Here is a 15,516-nt window from a genome sequence, read left to right as displayed (position 1 = left end):
TTTGTTCCCAACTTTGGAATGTCAGTGATTACCTGTCAGCTCGGTGACATCACTCTGGTCTTTTCACCAAAAGTCTTTGCTTCAGTCTCTCAATTTGTTCACAAGTTGTTGCAAACTTTTCTGATACACTATTCTTTTTGCTGACTTACAATGTTAATATCACTTAATCCATTTTTTTTTCTAATTTTAAGTACAGTATTCAAACAGGAAATATTTGACATATTTTTCAAGACAGCTAATTTATATTCAGACAAAGGGAACCTTACATAATTTTTTCTACATTATTTAGGTTTGAAACCCCTGTAAAATTGAGCTCGATAAGATAATTATATTAACTTATAGCACGAGATTTTACAGTATGTCAATAATCATCCTTAATACATGAAGTCCTGGAGACAGCAAGACATGCTGTCTCCAGGTGGAGAGAGAAAATTTCTGCAATCTGGATATGCAGTGGTTAGTGCCATGCAGGCACCAACCATTGCAAAAAGGGAATTCCCACACCTCCATGGTTTACAGTGGCATGGGAAAATGCCAGTAAGGAAGATGTAACCACGAACAGATTGCTGAGCAAACTGTTGCTTCAATCTGGGAAGTACTGAGAGAGACTGTACCTAGGTTTATCCTATGGTAGAGTCTAGGAAGTAGGAAATAATTCAGATTGAAGAGCCTCTGTTAAGATTTAAGTAGAGCTTTACAGAGAGAAAGAGGAAAAATCCTAGAGTGAATGAGAAAGAGAAGTGGCCTGTTAGAGAGAGAGAACACCATAGTATCTCCTCTCCTTCAAAATTGAGATAGAATGCAAGGACATGCTGTGCAGGAAAAACTCCAAATTCTCAATTTTCAAATTCTTATTCATTATAGTACAAGTACCTCAAATGAGGTAAAAGATTTGGATAATCTGGAAATACTATTTTACATAGACTAAATTGGACTTTGTTTTTTGTTTTTTTCCACCACCTTTAGTAAGAATGGCAGGGGCCTTTCAGAAGATGATGAAATTCATTTATCATGTAAAAACATTCTTGCCCACATTCTTGTGCGCATCAAACCTAAAGCCAACTAACTGGCTTTAGGTTTGAATCCCATTGTGAGTTTCAAATGGATATACTATCCACTTGGACAACCAAGCTGATAATAGGATGAGTTCTTCATTCTGAAATATTTGATATTTTATTGATAAATACCTTTTTTTTAATGTGAGTATGTAGATATATATATATATACACATATACAGACATCCACATGCACATACAACTACATGTGTGTATACATACATGTGACATGATATCTCTTACATGATGATGATGATTTGTGATACACCATAAAAAATATCCACTTTTTCAGTTAATTATATGTTTATTTTTCTCACTGTGTTACCCAGATAAATTTATTCATCTGTGTATTCATTATTTTATTTTTGCCTGTTCTGTAATAAATTTATAGAAATTCTTATACTTTTTAAGTATATATGTATAGACTTCTGACCACTCTTAGAATTTTTTTGATTTTGCTAAAATATTAATTACAGGAAAAAGATAAAGAAATTAAGGCAAAGTTTAAAGAAATTCAGTCATTGATTAAGAAGACTAAGACGGAAATTGATGGCATTAAAGAAAGGTTTGGAAATATCACCACTGTGATTGAAGATCATAAAAAGTCAAAGAAAAAGCATCAGGTTCAAAATAAAAATTGAGGAGCATTTACTTAAAGTTGTTTATATATATATATATAAAAACTAGGAGAGTTATTTATGTATAACTACAGAATAAGATCATAATGTTTTTTTAATTAGCAAATGGCGTTTCATCCTAATTGCATGGGATTTCTTCAGGTGTAAACATATGAACTAGTAGACAAAACAAAACATAAAGACTAACAAAGGTGACAACCATTATGTAGTCATAGAAGAGACTTGTGTTATTTTAAATATTTCTAATTGCATCTTGCATTATTCAGTATGTTGCACGTGTTTACACATTTGCATGCATGTAAGATGTATTTAGACAAGTTGATACTTGGGTTAATATTTAGGATTTCATGCCATTTCCAAAGACTTCCAGAGTTTTCTCTCTGTTGTTTCACAGCAACAGTGTAATAGTTCTGATTTATCCCATAACACTGGATTACTCATTTGCCAAGTGTCTTGTGGTTCAGCTGAAGAGAGCACATGTGATGACAAAGCTGAGGCTTAACTCCTATGGTATTCAATATCTTGAATGTGTACTTCAATACATTGTCCAGTAAGCACCCAGATATTGAAGAGGGGTATCAAGGTTTTGTGGATCAGAGTAGTGATCTCATCATGATAAAGTGGGTAAATACTACTTTGATTTTATATTCCTTAGTATTTTTGCCAGTTTTATGGAAATAGAGCTAATATATGGAAGCATAATGAAGCCGCTGCTTTCTTCTTCATGAAAAATTTTTCTGGTCTCATATTAGTTGATAGTCTTAAAGTGATGTGTTCATTTTGAAGGAAATTTTTTTTTAAATGTTGAAATTCTTTAGCTAGAGCCTGCTGACTCATTACCGAGTCAACAGGCTCTTGCTCCTAGTGTGGAAATAATACCCAACTTTTGAGGTATATAATGATGGGAAAGGTCATGTAAATATTTGTCAGTATGTGTAGGCTTTTGAAATAAAGAGACTTAATTTTCCTGATTCTTTAGTTAGTTGATGATCCAGAAATGGGAGTGAACCATTAGATTCTCATTCATAGGTGAATTTTATGTTAGGGTGTTGACAATTCAGGTACTCATGAAAAAGCAGGATACAATGTTTGAGGAGTGCTATAACCTTCTTAGAGAATTTATCTTGTAATAGTTCAAGTAGATCATCTGTAGGAACATTGGTAAACAGATTAACTATATTGAAGCTTGCTAAAATGTCATGTTCATCAAGGATAATATTGCTGATGATTGTCCTGCCATGCCCTGAAGTAATTTAGCTGGATGTTTGGCAAGACAGTATGTCTGAGAATCTATCTCTTCTACTATTGGATGTAGAGATGTCTACTTTATGAATTTTGGAAGTCCTGTATAAATGTGGAGAAAGAGGATGAAGAGATTGGAAATCTAGCTGGTTTCTCTGTTAAACTCATAGGTTGTTTTCAGAAGGTTATTGGTGCAATTTTGAAGCTCACTAGTAGGGTCATGATCCATAATGGAGTAAGCATCAGTATTGAGAAACTGTCTAATTTTGTAGTCATAATAATCTGAGTCAAGTATAACCATATCATTTCCTTTGTCTGTAGTCAGGATCACTAGATCAGAAATGTTTCTAAGGTTATTAAGAGCAGCTTGTTCTAAAGGTGAAAGATTATCAATAGGAGGCTTTGCTGCATTTATGGCAAGTGCTGATTTGAACCAAGCCAGTGAAGTCTCTTGTGGAGATAAGTTAGCAGTAGCTTCTTCAACTTTTGCTGACAAAATTTCTTTCAGTACTTTCCTGGGGCAGACTGCAAAGTTAAGGACCTTGCTGAGAACAGCTTGTTCCACTATAGACAAAACTTCTTGGATTTGTTCACAACTGATTTTTTAGTGAAACATTGATTATGGGGGTTTTATCTCATCATCAAATTCCTAACAAGTACCCTCAAGAGGTGTACAGGATATGATAGTACTACATGAAAAATTTACATCACCACTAACTTCCAATCTACAGATTTACTCCAAATCAATCTGTTTCCTGTCAAGACTCCAACATTATCAGATCTTATCTTTTTATCTTCTAAGGCACTTTTTAGTGTATCAATACACCTATATCTTGGTCTTCCTCTGGGTCATTTTCCTGCCAACCTGGCAGAGAACATTTGTTTTGCTAATCTTTCCTCGCCCATTTTGTTTAAGTGACCATACCATCTGAGATTAGCTCTGCTAACACATTCCTGAATGGTGACAATCTCAAGTTCTTTCCTAATATCCTCGTTTTTAATATGATATTACCACTGATGCCATCTGTTCATGCCTCTAATCTTTCTTAGGACTCTCATTCTGTGGTCTCTAGTCTTTGGTCAAGTGTTTTATTTCTAACCCAGCTCTCAGATCTATAAGTCAAAATTGGTTTGAACACTGTCTTGTATATAGCTAATTTAGTGTATTGACTAATTTCTCTCGTATTCCATGTAAATTTATTTAGTTGACATCCTACCATACCAGCCTTATTGATTCTGTTGTCTATTTCCATATTTAATTTACCATCTTCACTAAAAATTGTGCCTAAGTAACTGAAATGTTTTACTTGTTCCACAGGTTCTCCATTCACCATGCAGGTTGATATTTTCAATGCTTCTGACTATTTTCATTGTCTTTGCCTTATTATTGCTGATCTTTATACCATATTTATTACAACAGTTATTCAGTTTAGTCAGGGAATCATGCAGATTTGTACTGGATTTGTTTAAAAATATAACATCATCCATATAAAGCAAAGAGCTGAAATTCACATCTCAATTTTGATAACAAATTTTATACCACGTTCCTTCATAATGTATATAGATAATGAATAAGAGAGGGAATAATGACACCAGATTTAACATTAAACTATCTTCCTGTACTTCCCGCAATTCTAACTGCTGACTAACAACTCAAATAAAGACCAAGTCTTATTTGATATGATGCCTCATTGACATCATACAACTGTAGCATTTTGAATAGCTTCTCTCTTGGCACCTTTTCATGCCTTTTCCAGATCTACAAAACTTAAATACAGATCTTTGTTATATTCCCATGATTTGCCATCTATTTGTCATCTAAAGTGAAAATCGGATTCTGACAGCCTCTATTTTGCCTGAATCCAGCTTGTTCTTCACCAAGCTTCTCTTCCTTGAAATATGGAGTAATTACTTCGAAAAACTGCTAAATGAAACAATCAGTGACAGCACAATGGTAAAAAATCACTGACCAGGCATGCAATTAGGAATACACATCCATACTTGAAGTAGAAAAAGTCATCAAAAGCCTGAAAAGTGGAAAGGCAGTAAGCTGGAGTATATGATATTAGACCAGAAATGCTCAAGTATGGAGTATCAAAAGTTTTACAGTGGCTGCACTGCATAGTTCAGAAGGCCTGGACATAGGACGAATTCCAGATGATTGGAGTAGAGCTCTCAGTACAGTACCCATGTATAAAAAGGGAAATAAAACTGAATGCGAGAATTACAGATGGATTTCTCTACTGAGTGTTTTCCTGGTAAGATTTATGCAATAATTGAGAAACGGTTGAGAAGGATACTTACATAAATCTTACCAGGAACACTCAGTAGAGAAATCCGCCTGTAATTACACAGTATTTAGCTTTCTTACATTTGTCCCTGTATTCTGTAATAGCACAACCTGACTTATTTGCCAGGAACTTTTGATATGCTTTCTTCTTTAACTTCCTGTGTCCAGCATGGAGTTCTGATTTTTCTATCCTTGCTGACAACCTCACCACATGCCTCTCTCTTGCTGAATCAGTCAATGTTTTCTTCAGAGCTTGCCACTGAATCTTCAAGGTTTAGTTCCTGTTCTTATACTCTTTCATTTTTTTTTTTTGAATAATGTTTGTGTATTTTAGTCTACAGTTCACATCTGAGAGCTGCTCAACTTTTATTCGCTTTAAAACTTTCTTACATGTTCTTCTTTTCAATATGAAATTCAATTTTATCCTGCTCAAGACTAAATGGTGATCACTTCCAGAGAACACATCACTATCAACAATAACATAGTCAATGAGACTTTTCTTATTCCTTGCCTCTTCTCTCCATGTGAATTTGTGCACATTTGTATGTTGGAATATTGTGTTAGTACTAACCAGTCCATGTCCTGAGCAGAAATCCAACAGGTATTTGCCATTATTATTAGCTTTGTTCTTTTCTCCGAATTTTCCCAAAATATTTTTGTTGTTTTGAGGTTTTATCTTTCCTATTTTATCTGACATTAAGGTATCAAATTTTCTAATCAGTTTAATTTTATTGTATTCATAAATTCTGTCTGCTTGTTTAAGAATGGAAGTTACATTTTGCCATAGATTAATGTCAGATTTATTTCGAAGTATATTAACAATGTGTAATTTGTTTTTCTCAAAAATGCCAAGTAGAGAGGATCAGCAATGTGTTCATTAAATAGTACTATTTTTGTTTTACTATAGATTCTGGGGTACATGGAACTTTTCTTTAAATTCAATAAATATCGGAATAATACCAGACATTTTGGCTGACATAAAAACACTAACCTGTTGACACCTTTGGCGATCTTCTGTAATAATCTGTCCAATTCTCTAATTATATCTGTATATATCCTTTCCCATGTAGCCATGCTATAGAAGCATGTAGATTTTGCCAGTTCATGAGTATGTAACTAAGGCAGAACACTGGAATAAGATCATAACAAGTATCGACTCAGGCAAGTCGATACTTGTTAATATTTGAATGTTTAGGATCTAATGCCATTTTCAAATGACTGTGTGTTGTTTCATAGAGATGGTATAATAGTCACAATTTATCCCATAACACTTGATTTCTCAATTTCTTGATTTCTCGAAGCATCTTGTGGTTCAGCTCAAGAGCACAAATGTATGTGTGTGTGTATACTGCATATCGGAAATTGCTCAAGTTGAGAAACAAAAAAAAAAAAAAGAGAGAGAGAGAGAGAGAGAGAAAGTATTGCATTAAAAGTTTCAGCTGTTTGTTATATTAAATATAATCAAGTTTACTATACTAAATTTGGTGCGAAAATATCTCTTTTACCATTTTATAGTTTTCTCAGTCTCACCTAGAATAATCCACTTCCACATACTCACCAAATTGTGCCTAGAGGGAGTTTCAGTAAAGTGATTTGCATGGGATACTGTTAGGGCCACAAGAGATGGGGTGGGGCACTCACTGTGTCAATGCTGTGTTCATAAACAATGCATTGACACAGTGCAGCTCCCCCTCCCCCCAAATGCATGTCCTTACTTTTTTAAGCTTCTAACAGTACATACCCATGATAGACATAATACATCATAGTAATGACACTATGGATCAGAAAATGACTTCCACAAAAAATAAGAAAGAAAATCTAAAACATATGAAAAATACAAAATAATAAAAAAAAAAAAAAACAAACCTCAAAACAACAAAATTTAGTGCATTAAAAAACTTTCCACTGTACCAACATTCATGACTTTAACACCATCTTACATTCATTGAAGCATTATGTGTTGTTTCTCACAGAATCCCAACTATTGGCCTTAGTACTGCTTTTCATGTTAATTATATTCTGCATGATTTTTTCCATACGAATATCTGTATTTGTCATGTGAATTTATCTGCATGTGAATTTGTCAGATTTTGAGTTTATTCCGAGCCAGAATAGGCCCAAAATTTTCTTGTTTTCATCTGCTACCATTAGTGCTCTCCTAATTTTGACAACCAATCTGACCCCCTCAATTATTTATCTCTGAAGGTTGATTTTCTACAGTCAGATTACTCAAGCATTGAGATTATCTTCTGTTGAGACCTCAGCATTTATAATTCAAAGACTTTCCTTTTTTATCTTTACAGATGTTTTTGATGAGGTTGCTGAAGTATTTTCTATTAATAATGATTTGATGCAAATTGTCCACCTGTGTTACTATTTACCATATAATTCCCATCATTCTCCCAAAACCCTACACCTTTTCTTGACCAGGTCTTCCTTTAAATATACTTTAATGTTAGCTCCCCTCTTCAGAATTCTACCTTGTCAACGTTTCATATTTTAGAGATCAGTTTTCACCTAGAAAATCTCAGCTAATATGCTCTGCCATTACAGCAGTATCAAACATTATAACCTGATTTCTATGCCTCTCTTCCATGGTTTAATTACTGTTTCTACCCTTCTGCTGTCATGTTATAAGCACCTCATCTGACTAATTAATCTGTTAAATTACTTTCCCCATGAGACATATATTTCTAAGCTGTCACACCCATAGCATTTATGTTAATCTACTTCATATTGATTCTATTGTGAACTATGGTCATTCAATGCATAAACTTATCCCAAGCCTATGTATTTGATGTTTCACTATATTACATACATGAAAATTAAGTTTCTAGATATTTGAATGAATCAGACTAAAATATGTCTTTCCAGCCTTTGATTATCAAAGTGTGTGTTTATGTGTGTGTGTGTGTGTGTGTGTGTGTGTGTGTGTGTGTGTGTGTGTGGCATCAAGAATTTCCCGATATGTATCCTCAAGGAGTGTACAGGATACCATGGCAGTACCTCATGATTAAGCTAACATTATTATTTACCTCATTTAAACAATATTTCTCCAAATCACTATTACTTGTCGGCACTCTTATTGTGGTATCAGTCTTCTAGGATACGTCTGACTGAATAAGTCCACCCAGATCTTGGTCTACCTCTTTTTTTCATGTCATCTTGGCACCAAACACCTGTTTTGCTAACTTTATCCTCTCCCATTCTGTTTAAGTGACTGTGCCACCTAAGATTAACCCTGATTACACTTTCCTGAATGCTAGCGATGTCAGGTTTCTGATTAATATCGTAATTTTTAATATAATTTTGCTATTGATGCCATCCATTGTTGCCCTAATTTTTCTCTGACTTCGTATATCTGTGGGCGCTAATCTTTGATCAAGTGCTTTATTTCTAATTCACTCTCAGATCCATAACTTAAAACTGGTTTTTAAACACCATCTTGTGCTGTGATTTCAATGTTTTGGCTCTGTTCTTATTCAGTATAAATTTATTTAGTTGACTTCCTACCATACCAGCTTTGCTTACGCTGTTGCCTATTTCCATATTTAATTTGCCATCTTCACTGTGCATGAACAGCCGAAATATTTTGCATGTTCTATGTTCTTGCCCATTTTCATAGTTTTGGTCTTTTTATTGCCAATTTTCATTTTCATTAAATTGTTCTCATTTATTACAGCTATAATTCCGTTTAGAGAATCCTGGAGACTCGCACTGGTTGTACTTAGAAGTACAATGTCCTCTGCATAAGCAGAGAGCTAAGCATGAAATCTCTGATTCTAATATCAAGTTCAATGCCAGTTTCTTTCATAATGCTATCCATATAGATTATTAATAAGAGTGGAGACAGATAGTGCACTCTTGTTTTAGACCTTATTTTATATCAAGTCACCTTTGTATACTTTCTTTAGTTCTAACTGCTGACCCTCAGCCTTTTGCCCTTTTATCCTGTTGTGTGCTACCATGTGATCCCCCTTTGTGTGCAATTCAAAAATTTGAATCTGTACCTGCTTTCTACTCAGAATTGTCAGTTATACAAATTGCCACAAGCTGATTCATCTGAATTTGCAGTTGCAATCTTCAGAAATAGTGTTTGTCCTTAGGTTTTGGACACCACTGTATTTTTAATTTGAGTCCATTTATTTTTATTGTTTTTTCAGGTATAGGATGGTTTGAATACTGTATTTTCTGCATATTCTTTTCACATGATTACATCCTCACATTTTTCAGTATTATATTGATTAGTATTTCTATTTCTCTATTTGAAAGAGTTTTAATCCGAAATGTACAAGGTAGGTTTCAAGAGTTTCTGGCTTGGCATACAAAATTTGTGCCAATTTTAAAATGCTGTGTGTAACAGATAGCATCATCTATTGGACGCTTAATGTACTAGTTTCAACCCTTTACCTTTGTCTTTAGTTGGAGACACTTGTTTGACTAACACATGACATGCTAAGTGGCTGTGATGTTAAAAATTGAGTACTGCACTATGATAAATTTTTCACCAAAGAAGGACTTTCTCCAAGTGCTATCAAACAGCGATTGGATGGTGTTTATGGAATATTCTTCATATTCAACCATGAAGGAATGGACTAAACAGTTTTGCCTAGGAAGAGAGAGAGCATCAAAGATGATCCTTGTGATGGTCAACCGGTGGAAGTGATGACTGAGGAAAATGTGTCTCTTGTTGAGGAGGAACTGCTCAATGACAGATGGCTGTATCCCAAAAAAATCTCAGCAAGGTTGGGGCTTTCTATAGCAACCGTCTTTAGCATCATTCATGAAAAGCGTCACAGGCCGAAGGTCAGTGCAAGGTGGATGTCCCGACTTCTCTCTTCGATTCAGAATGAGCATCATTGGATCTATTCCCACAAGTTTTTAGAGCTTTGCCAAGGGAATAAGACAGAAGTGCTGGAATCTGTTGTCACTGGGGATGAAACTATGGTCCTTTATTATGATCCTCTTTACAAAAGGGAATCCATGGAGTGACACAAAGCAGTGCCAAAAAAAGCTAAAGTCACTCACTCCACCAAGAAGATCATGGCAACAATCTTTTGGGATTGCTGGGAATTCTCTTGATTAACTTCAAGGAAAAGAATACCACCATGAATGCAGAATATTATGCTAATATTACTACTGCACAATGCCATAAAGGAGAAAAGATGAAGGATGCCGAGTCATGGTGTTCGCCTGCTTCACAACAATGCTTCAGTTCATATGGCTATTATTGCGAAGGCTGCAGTGAAGGACTGTGGCTTCCAGGAGATTGAACACCCATCCTACAGCCCAGATCTAATACCCAGTGACTACTGCTACTACCTCTTCTCAAAACTGAAGAAAGACCTTTGAGGAAGAAAATTTGCAGACGACAATAAGGTGAGAGATGCAGTTTTAGGCCATTTTGCAGACAAAAGTACAAACAATTTTTTTTTAAAGTACAAGCTAAAAGTTAGTCAGGCCAGAAACTTATGCAGCCACCCTTGCACTGTTACCAGGTAACAATCGATATCTACATCACTTTTCTGTAGGTACGGACATTTTTTTATATCTATACATAAAAAATGTCCATCATTACATGATCTATTTGTTCTATCATTGTTCATCATTACATGATCTATTTTGCTGGTTATTGTTCCATCTGGGGAGACTTAAGTTTGTTTATGGACAGTTCTTCTGGGAAACGAGAAGGAAGATGCAAAATGAATAGCTCTAATTCCATTTCCGTTACTAATGTTGTGCAGACTAACTGGACCAACTATTTTGTCTATATCTTGTTTCTTTTCCCTTTTTAGTGTTAAAATCACCCATGACTAGGTAAAGAGTCATGTATCCGCTCTGGTTCCTCACAAAATTTATAATTGACATCATCATCATCATCTTTATCTTCTGTTGCTGCTTAAATATTAATAGCTGAAACATCAAACAGATGACCAGAAACATAGATGTAAGAGTCGATCATCTACTGGTTTATCTATTATTGGAACTATTCATCTGACAATGTTTTGGAGCCACTCAGAATTCAGGAATGCATTAATATAGTTATATGTGTAGACCTAAGGGGTTTATATATATAAAGAATTTAAATGACTCTATACCGAGAAAGAAAAGTGTAATGTTAAGATATGACTAGTTTCGTTGAAAATTCAACTTCTTCAGGTATCACAGACAAAGAATTAAATAAAAGATAACAGAAACATGATAAAATACATTAACAGAGCTAGTATAAAACACACAAGTACATTTAAAAACAGGAATGCGTGCTTGAGTTCCAAATGAAGTTGACTACGTGCATGAGCTGACACGAGTGCACCAGTATTGGACAGTGGCAATGTGTGCATCTGAAGTATTGTAGCTAAGGCTGTTATTAATATGAGATGAATCAAGTGATATTTCTCTAGATTCAACCATTCTTTCAAGTTCATCATAGCACACATGGATATTAGAAGTTTGTGGCCAGTTTATGAGGTGTTGGTGGCCTTCATCCGAGTTGATAGAGAAGAGAGTGTGGCTAGAGAGAGCGCTGGCCCTGGTTTTGTTGTAGGAAATGTCTCTTTGGTGTTCTTCCATACGTAAAAGGATGGATTTAGCTGTCTGGCCATAGTATGGTTTGCCACAATCACACAAAATCTTATAGACTCCTGGATACTGAGTAGGAAGATGTTTCATTTTAGGTCTACTTCGTATTTATCGAAGTTTGGGAAACGTAGTAAAGCAAGTTCTAATGTTGAATTGCTGAAGCATTTTAGCTAGTTTTGGAGAGAGAGAGAGAGAGAGCTGATGTATGGCAACGAAATAAAAGCTCTTGGTGGAGAAGAATCTTCAAAAGCAGTTGAGCGGTTGACAGAGAGAAATTTATTAATCTTTTTAAGAGAGAATCCAATGTTAACAAAAGAACTTTGAAGAAAATTGAGTTCATATTCAATTTCTGTTTCATCTGTTAATAACGATCTGGCTCGATGTGCCAGGATCGAAATAATACCAAACTTTTGTGGAGGGTAGTGATGGGAAGAAGCATGAAGGTATCTGTCTGTGTCAGTGGGTTTTCTAAAAATGGAGATTTTGATATTTTCAGCGCATCTCGTAATATGAGATGCGCTGAAAATATCAAAAGGATTTAGAAGGAACTTTTTAATGGTTTTATCAGAATATCCATTTTGTCTAAAGAATGAGAGAGGTAATTGATTTCTTTTTGAAGTTCATCTGGGTCATTCAGAAGAGAGCGTGCTCTATGTCCCAAGGTAGAAATAGTTCCAATTTTTTGTGGAGGAAAATGATGGGACTGACTGTGAAGATATCTATTGGTTTGCATACGTTTTCTATACATCGAGATTCTAAATTTTCCAGAGTAGTGTGAAAGTTTTATATAAAGGACTGGTAGGGAATTGTCATATTCAAGTTCGACTGTGAATTTTATATTAGGATGCTGATTACTGAGATGATTAAGAAAATCCACGAGAGAGAGAGAGTTATAGCCGTGACTCCAAATAATAAAAATGTCATGTACATAGCGTTTCCAAAGTTTTGGTTTAAACGAGAAGGATTATATAGCTTTTGTTTCAAAATCCTCCAAGTAACTGTTCACAAGAATAGGAGATAAAGGGTTGCCCATTGCTAGACCTTAGTTCTGTTTGTTGATGATGTCTTGATATCGGAAGTAACCAGACTTAATGCAATGGGTTAGTAAAGCAAACATTTTTTTGGATAATTTGTTCTTTAGTAATATTAGTCCCTACAGAAGAAGAGCCCTACATTGAAAATGGATATTCTGATAAAACCATTAAAAAAATTTCTTCTAAATCCTCCTAGCCACCGCACTGAAGAAATAACTAATTTTAAGGGTAACATCTCCATCTTATACATCAGTTCAGTTTCCAAAAAATTAGCTAAAGTTCTTAAGAAGTACAACATCAGGACTTTATTCACTACACTTCCAAAAATTCGCTCGCTAGTAAGCCATCCAAAGCCTCATCATCATAATCTGAAGTATCCTGGCATATATAAGATATGGTATGATTGTAATATCCCTTATTTTGGTCAAACAAATAAATCTATTGAATTACGTATGGAGGAACATCTCTTACAAAAGAACACAATGCCAGTGCCTTGTCTAGTCATGTTCTTTCTCGGACAATCCTGATGATGAACACCAGGGTCATTCAGTCTGCTGGGATAGATCCGAAAACATCTTTCATTGCCATGATGAGTTTGAAAGAAAAATTGTGGAGTCCAGAGAAATCATCCTTAATCGTGAACATTTAAATAACAATTTGAGCTACAACATCCCTGATAGCCACTCTGCTGTTCGGTACTGGTGTTCGCTAGAGTCTGCAAGCATGCACTCAACAAACAATGCCATGTTTGAAAGAACAACTTAAATATATATACAACGTTTTTTCATGTCAATTATGTAGTGCAATTTTCCTGTGCTTCACAGTTTTGAACTTCAGTGTTTTTATTACTGTTTCCTATTCTTAGAGGACACCTGAAGAAGGCTGTCAAAAGCCGAAACTAGTGTTTTTATTTCAATAAAAACACAACTAGTTTCGGCTAGTTGTGTTTTTAATTCAATAAAGCCTTACTATTATTCTCGGTTTTAGTCATTAAATCTTTTTATTAAAATATATGCATGGAGATTCATTTACTCAGTTGTTAAACATATTTTTTAAAAGAATTGAATGACATAAACCGAGAGAAAAGGAAAAAGGTTTAATAGTATCATGCGACTAGTTTCGGCTTTTTACAGCCTTCTTCATGTGTTTTTACAAAAGAAAAGAAAAAACATTAAACATCGAAGATAAAAACTGTGAAAAGCACAGGAAAGCCACTGTACATATTTAATGTGAAAACGTTGTAGCTAACTTATTCAAAGCTGTTCCTTCATTAGCCACATTGTTGGGTGAGTGAGTGCGTATAGCATCTCGTGAGCACCAGTATCTGATCACAGTAGAATGACAGTCTGGGAAGTTATAGCTTAAATTATTATTTAGATGTACAGGGTTGAGGATGATTTCTCTAGATTCTACAATTTTTCTCTCCATATAGTTGGCTAAAGCACTGGCTTTATCCAGCCTTATCCTTTTTTTCGGCCGATTCTAATGATGAAAACCATAGTCATACAATCCTTTGGGATAAATCTAACAACATTTTCCGTTGCCATGATGAATTGGAGAGAAAAATTGTAGAATCTGAAGCAGCTTTAATATCTGCACTCAGCGCTTCTCCGGTGATTCGAATGTTGTAGAGGTTGCTTCTTTTTTAAAATCTATTGAACCAACCTCTGCTAGCTGCAAAGGTTTTGCTCATATCCTCTCTTTGTTTTTGAATATGATTAAAAATACTTTTGGCCTTTTCCATGATTATTGCCCGACTTAATGGCATGTTGTGTTCAGTTTCATCATCAATTCAAATGGAAAAACATTTCTCTATTCCCTCTAAAACATTGCTTCTGGATCAGGTTACTGTTGTTGCATCATGGTTGTGGTTGCTGAACACTTAATTTTGTCCTTGTTTTTTAAAATCGTTCATATAATAGAAGTAGACAAATTAAAGTGGCTCCGGTGTCAACTTGACATTCACCTTTTTCTAATCGCCTCAGCACCTGCATTTTAATGTCAATCAAAATGCTTTTTCGTATCAATTTTATTTTGTTTTAACCTTTTGCTGATGGGTTCGGGAATAATCGCATTATATATGAATTCCATTATAAATTGAATCAGCATAAATTTATCGCTTTTTTTTTATTCTTCGAGTAGAACTACGTAATATTATATCGAATCATGGAATATTTAGCACTTTTTTTAGGGTTCAGAAAAGAACCATGTTATAGCAAATCAATATTAATCAGAGTAGTGCTAAATGGGATCTTACTGTATATAATGTGTGTGTGTGTGTGTAGAAAGTATTTTACCTTGGGTATATTAAATGTTAAAAAGATACCAAGCTATTTTAAGCCTGGTTTTACTCCATTTCCCAAGTAAGCAAACAGACAAATAAATCAAGTTTGCACCTGCACATAATGCAAGTCTAGCTGACCCTGCAGGTAGTGCAAGACCAAGATAACTCATGGTAAAAGTAGATAAGCTCTGATCACTAATCTTAATATTTACCCTTAATATTTATTTACTAATCTTAATATATATATACAGCATTACAAGTTTTTGTCAATTTCATTTCTCCTTGATTCAGATTTAGTTCTATGTTTCTTCCCTTAAAGTTAAATCACAATCTAGAATATCTATCCTACTATTCATATATATACAAACCGTAAATAATGCATACCTTGAGTAAG

The 15,516-nt window shown here is 34.6% G+C and overlaps 1 protein-coding gene across 1 annotated transcript in view; it reads left to right on the top strand.

Moving 5' to 3' along the window:
* SMC6 (Structural maintenance of chromosomes 6) overlaps positions 1 to 15,516 on the top strand; it is a 594,918-nt gene that overhangs the window by 192,372 nt on the left and 387,030 nt on the right. Inside the window, exon 10 of the mRNA XM_090398426.1 lies at positions 1,532 to 1,678. Coding sequence (XP_090254552.1) covers positions 1,532 to 1,678 — 147 coding nt within the window. The remainder of the gene's footprint in view (positions 1 to 1,531; positions 1,679 to 15,516) is intronic.

The sequence above is a fragment of the Typopeltis vanoorti genome, chromosome 9 (assembly GCF_054136105.1).
Source record: "Typopeltis vanoorti isolate ZY-2024b chromosome 9, IOZ_Tvanoo_1.0, whole genome shotgun sequence".
Lineage (NCBI taxonomy): Eukaryota > Metazoa > Arthropoda > Arachnida > Uropygi > Thelyphonidae > Typopeltis > Typopeltis vanoorti.
The sequence above is the reverse complement of the archived record's forward strand: the minus strand, read 5'-3'. Positions and strand labels throughout refer to the sequence as shown.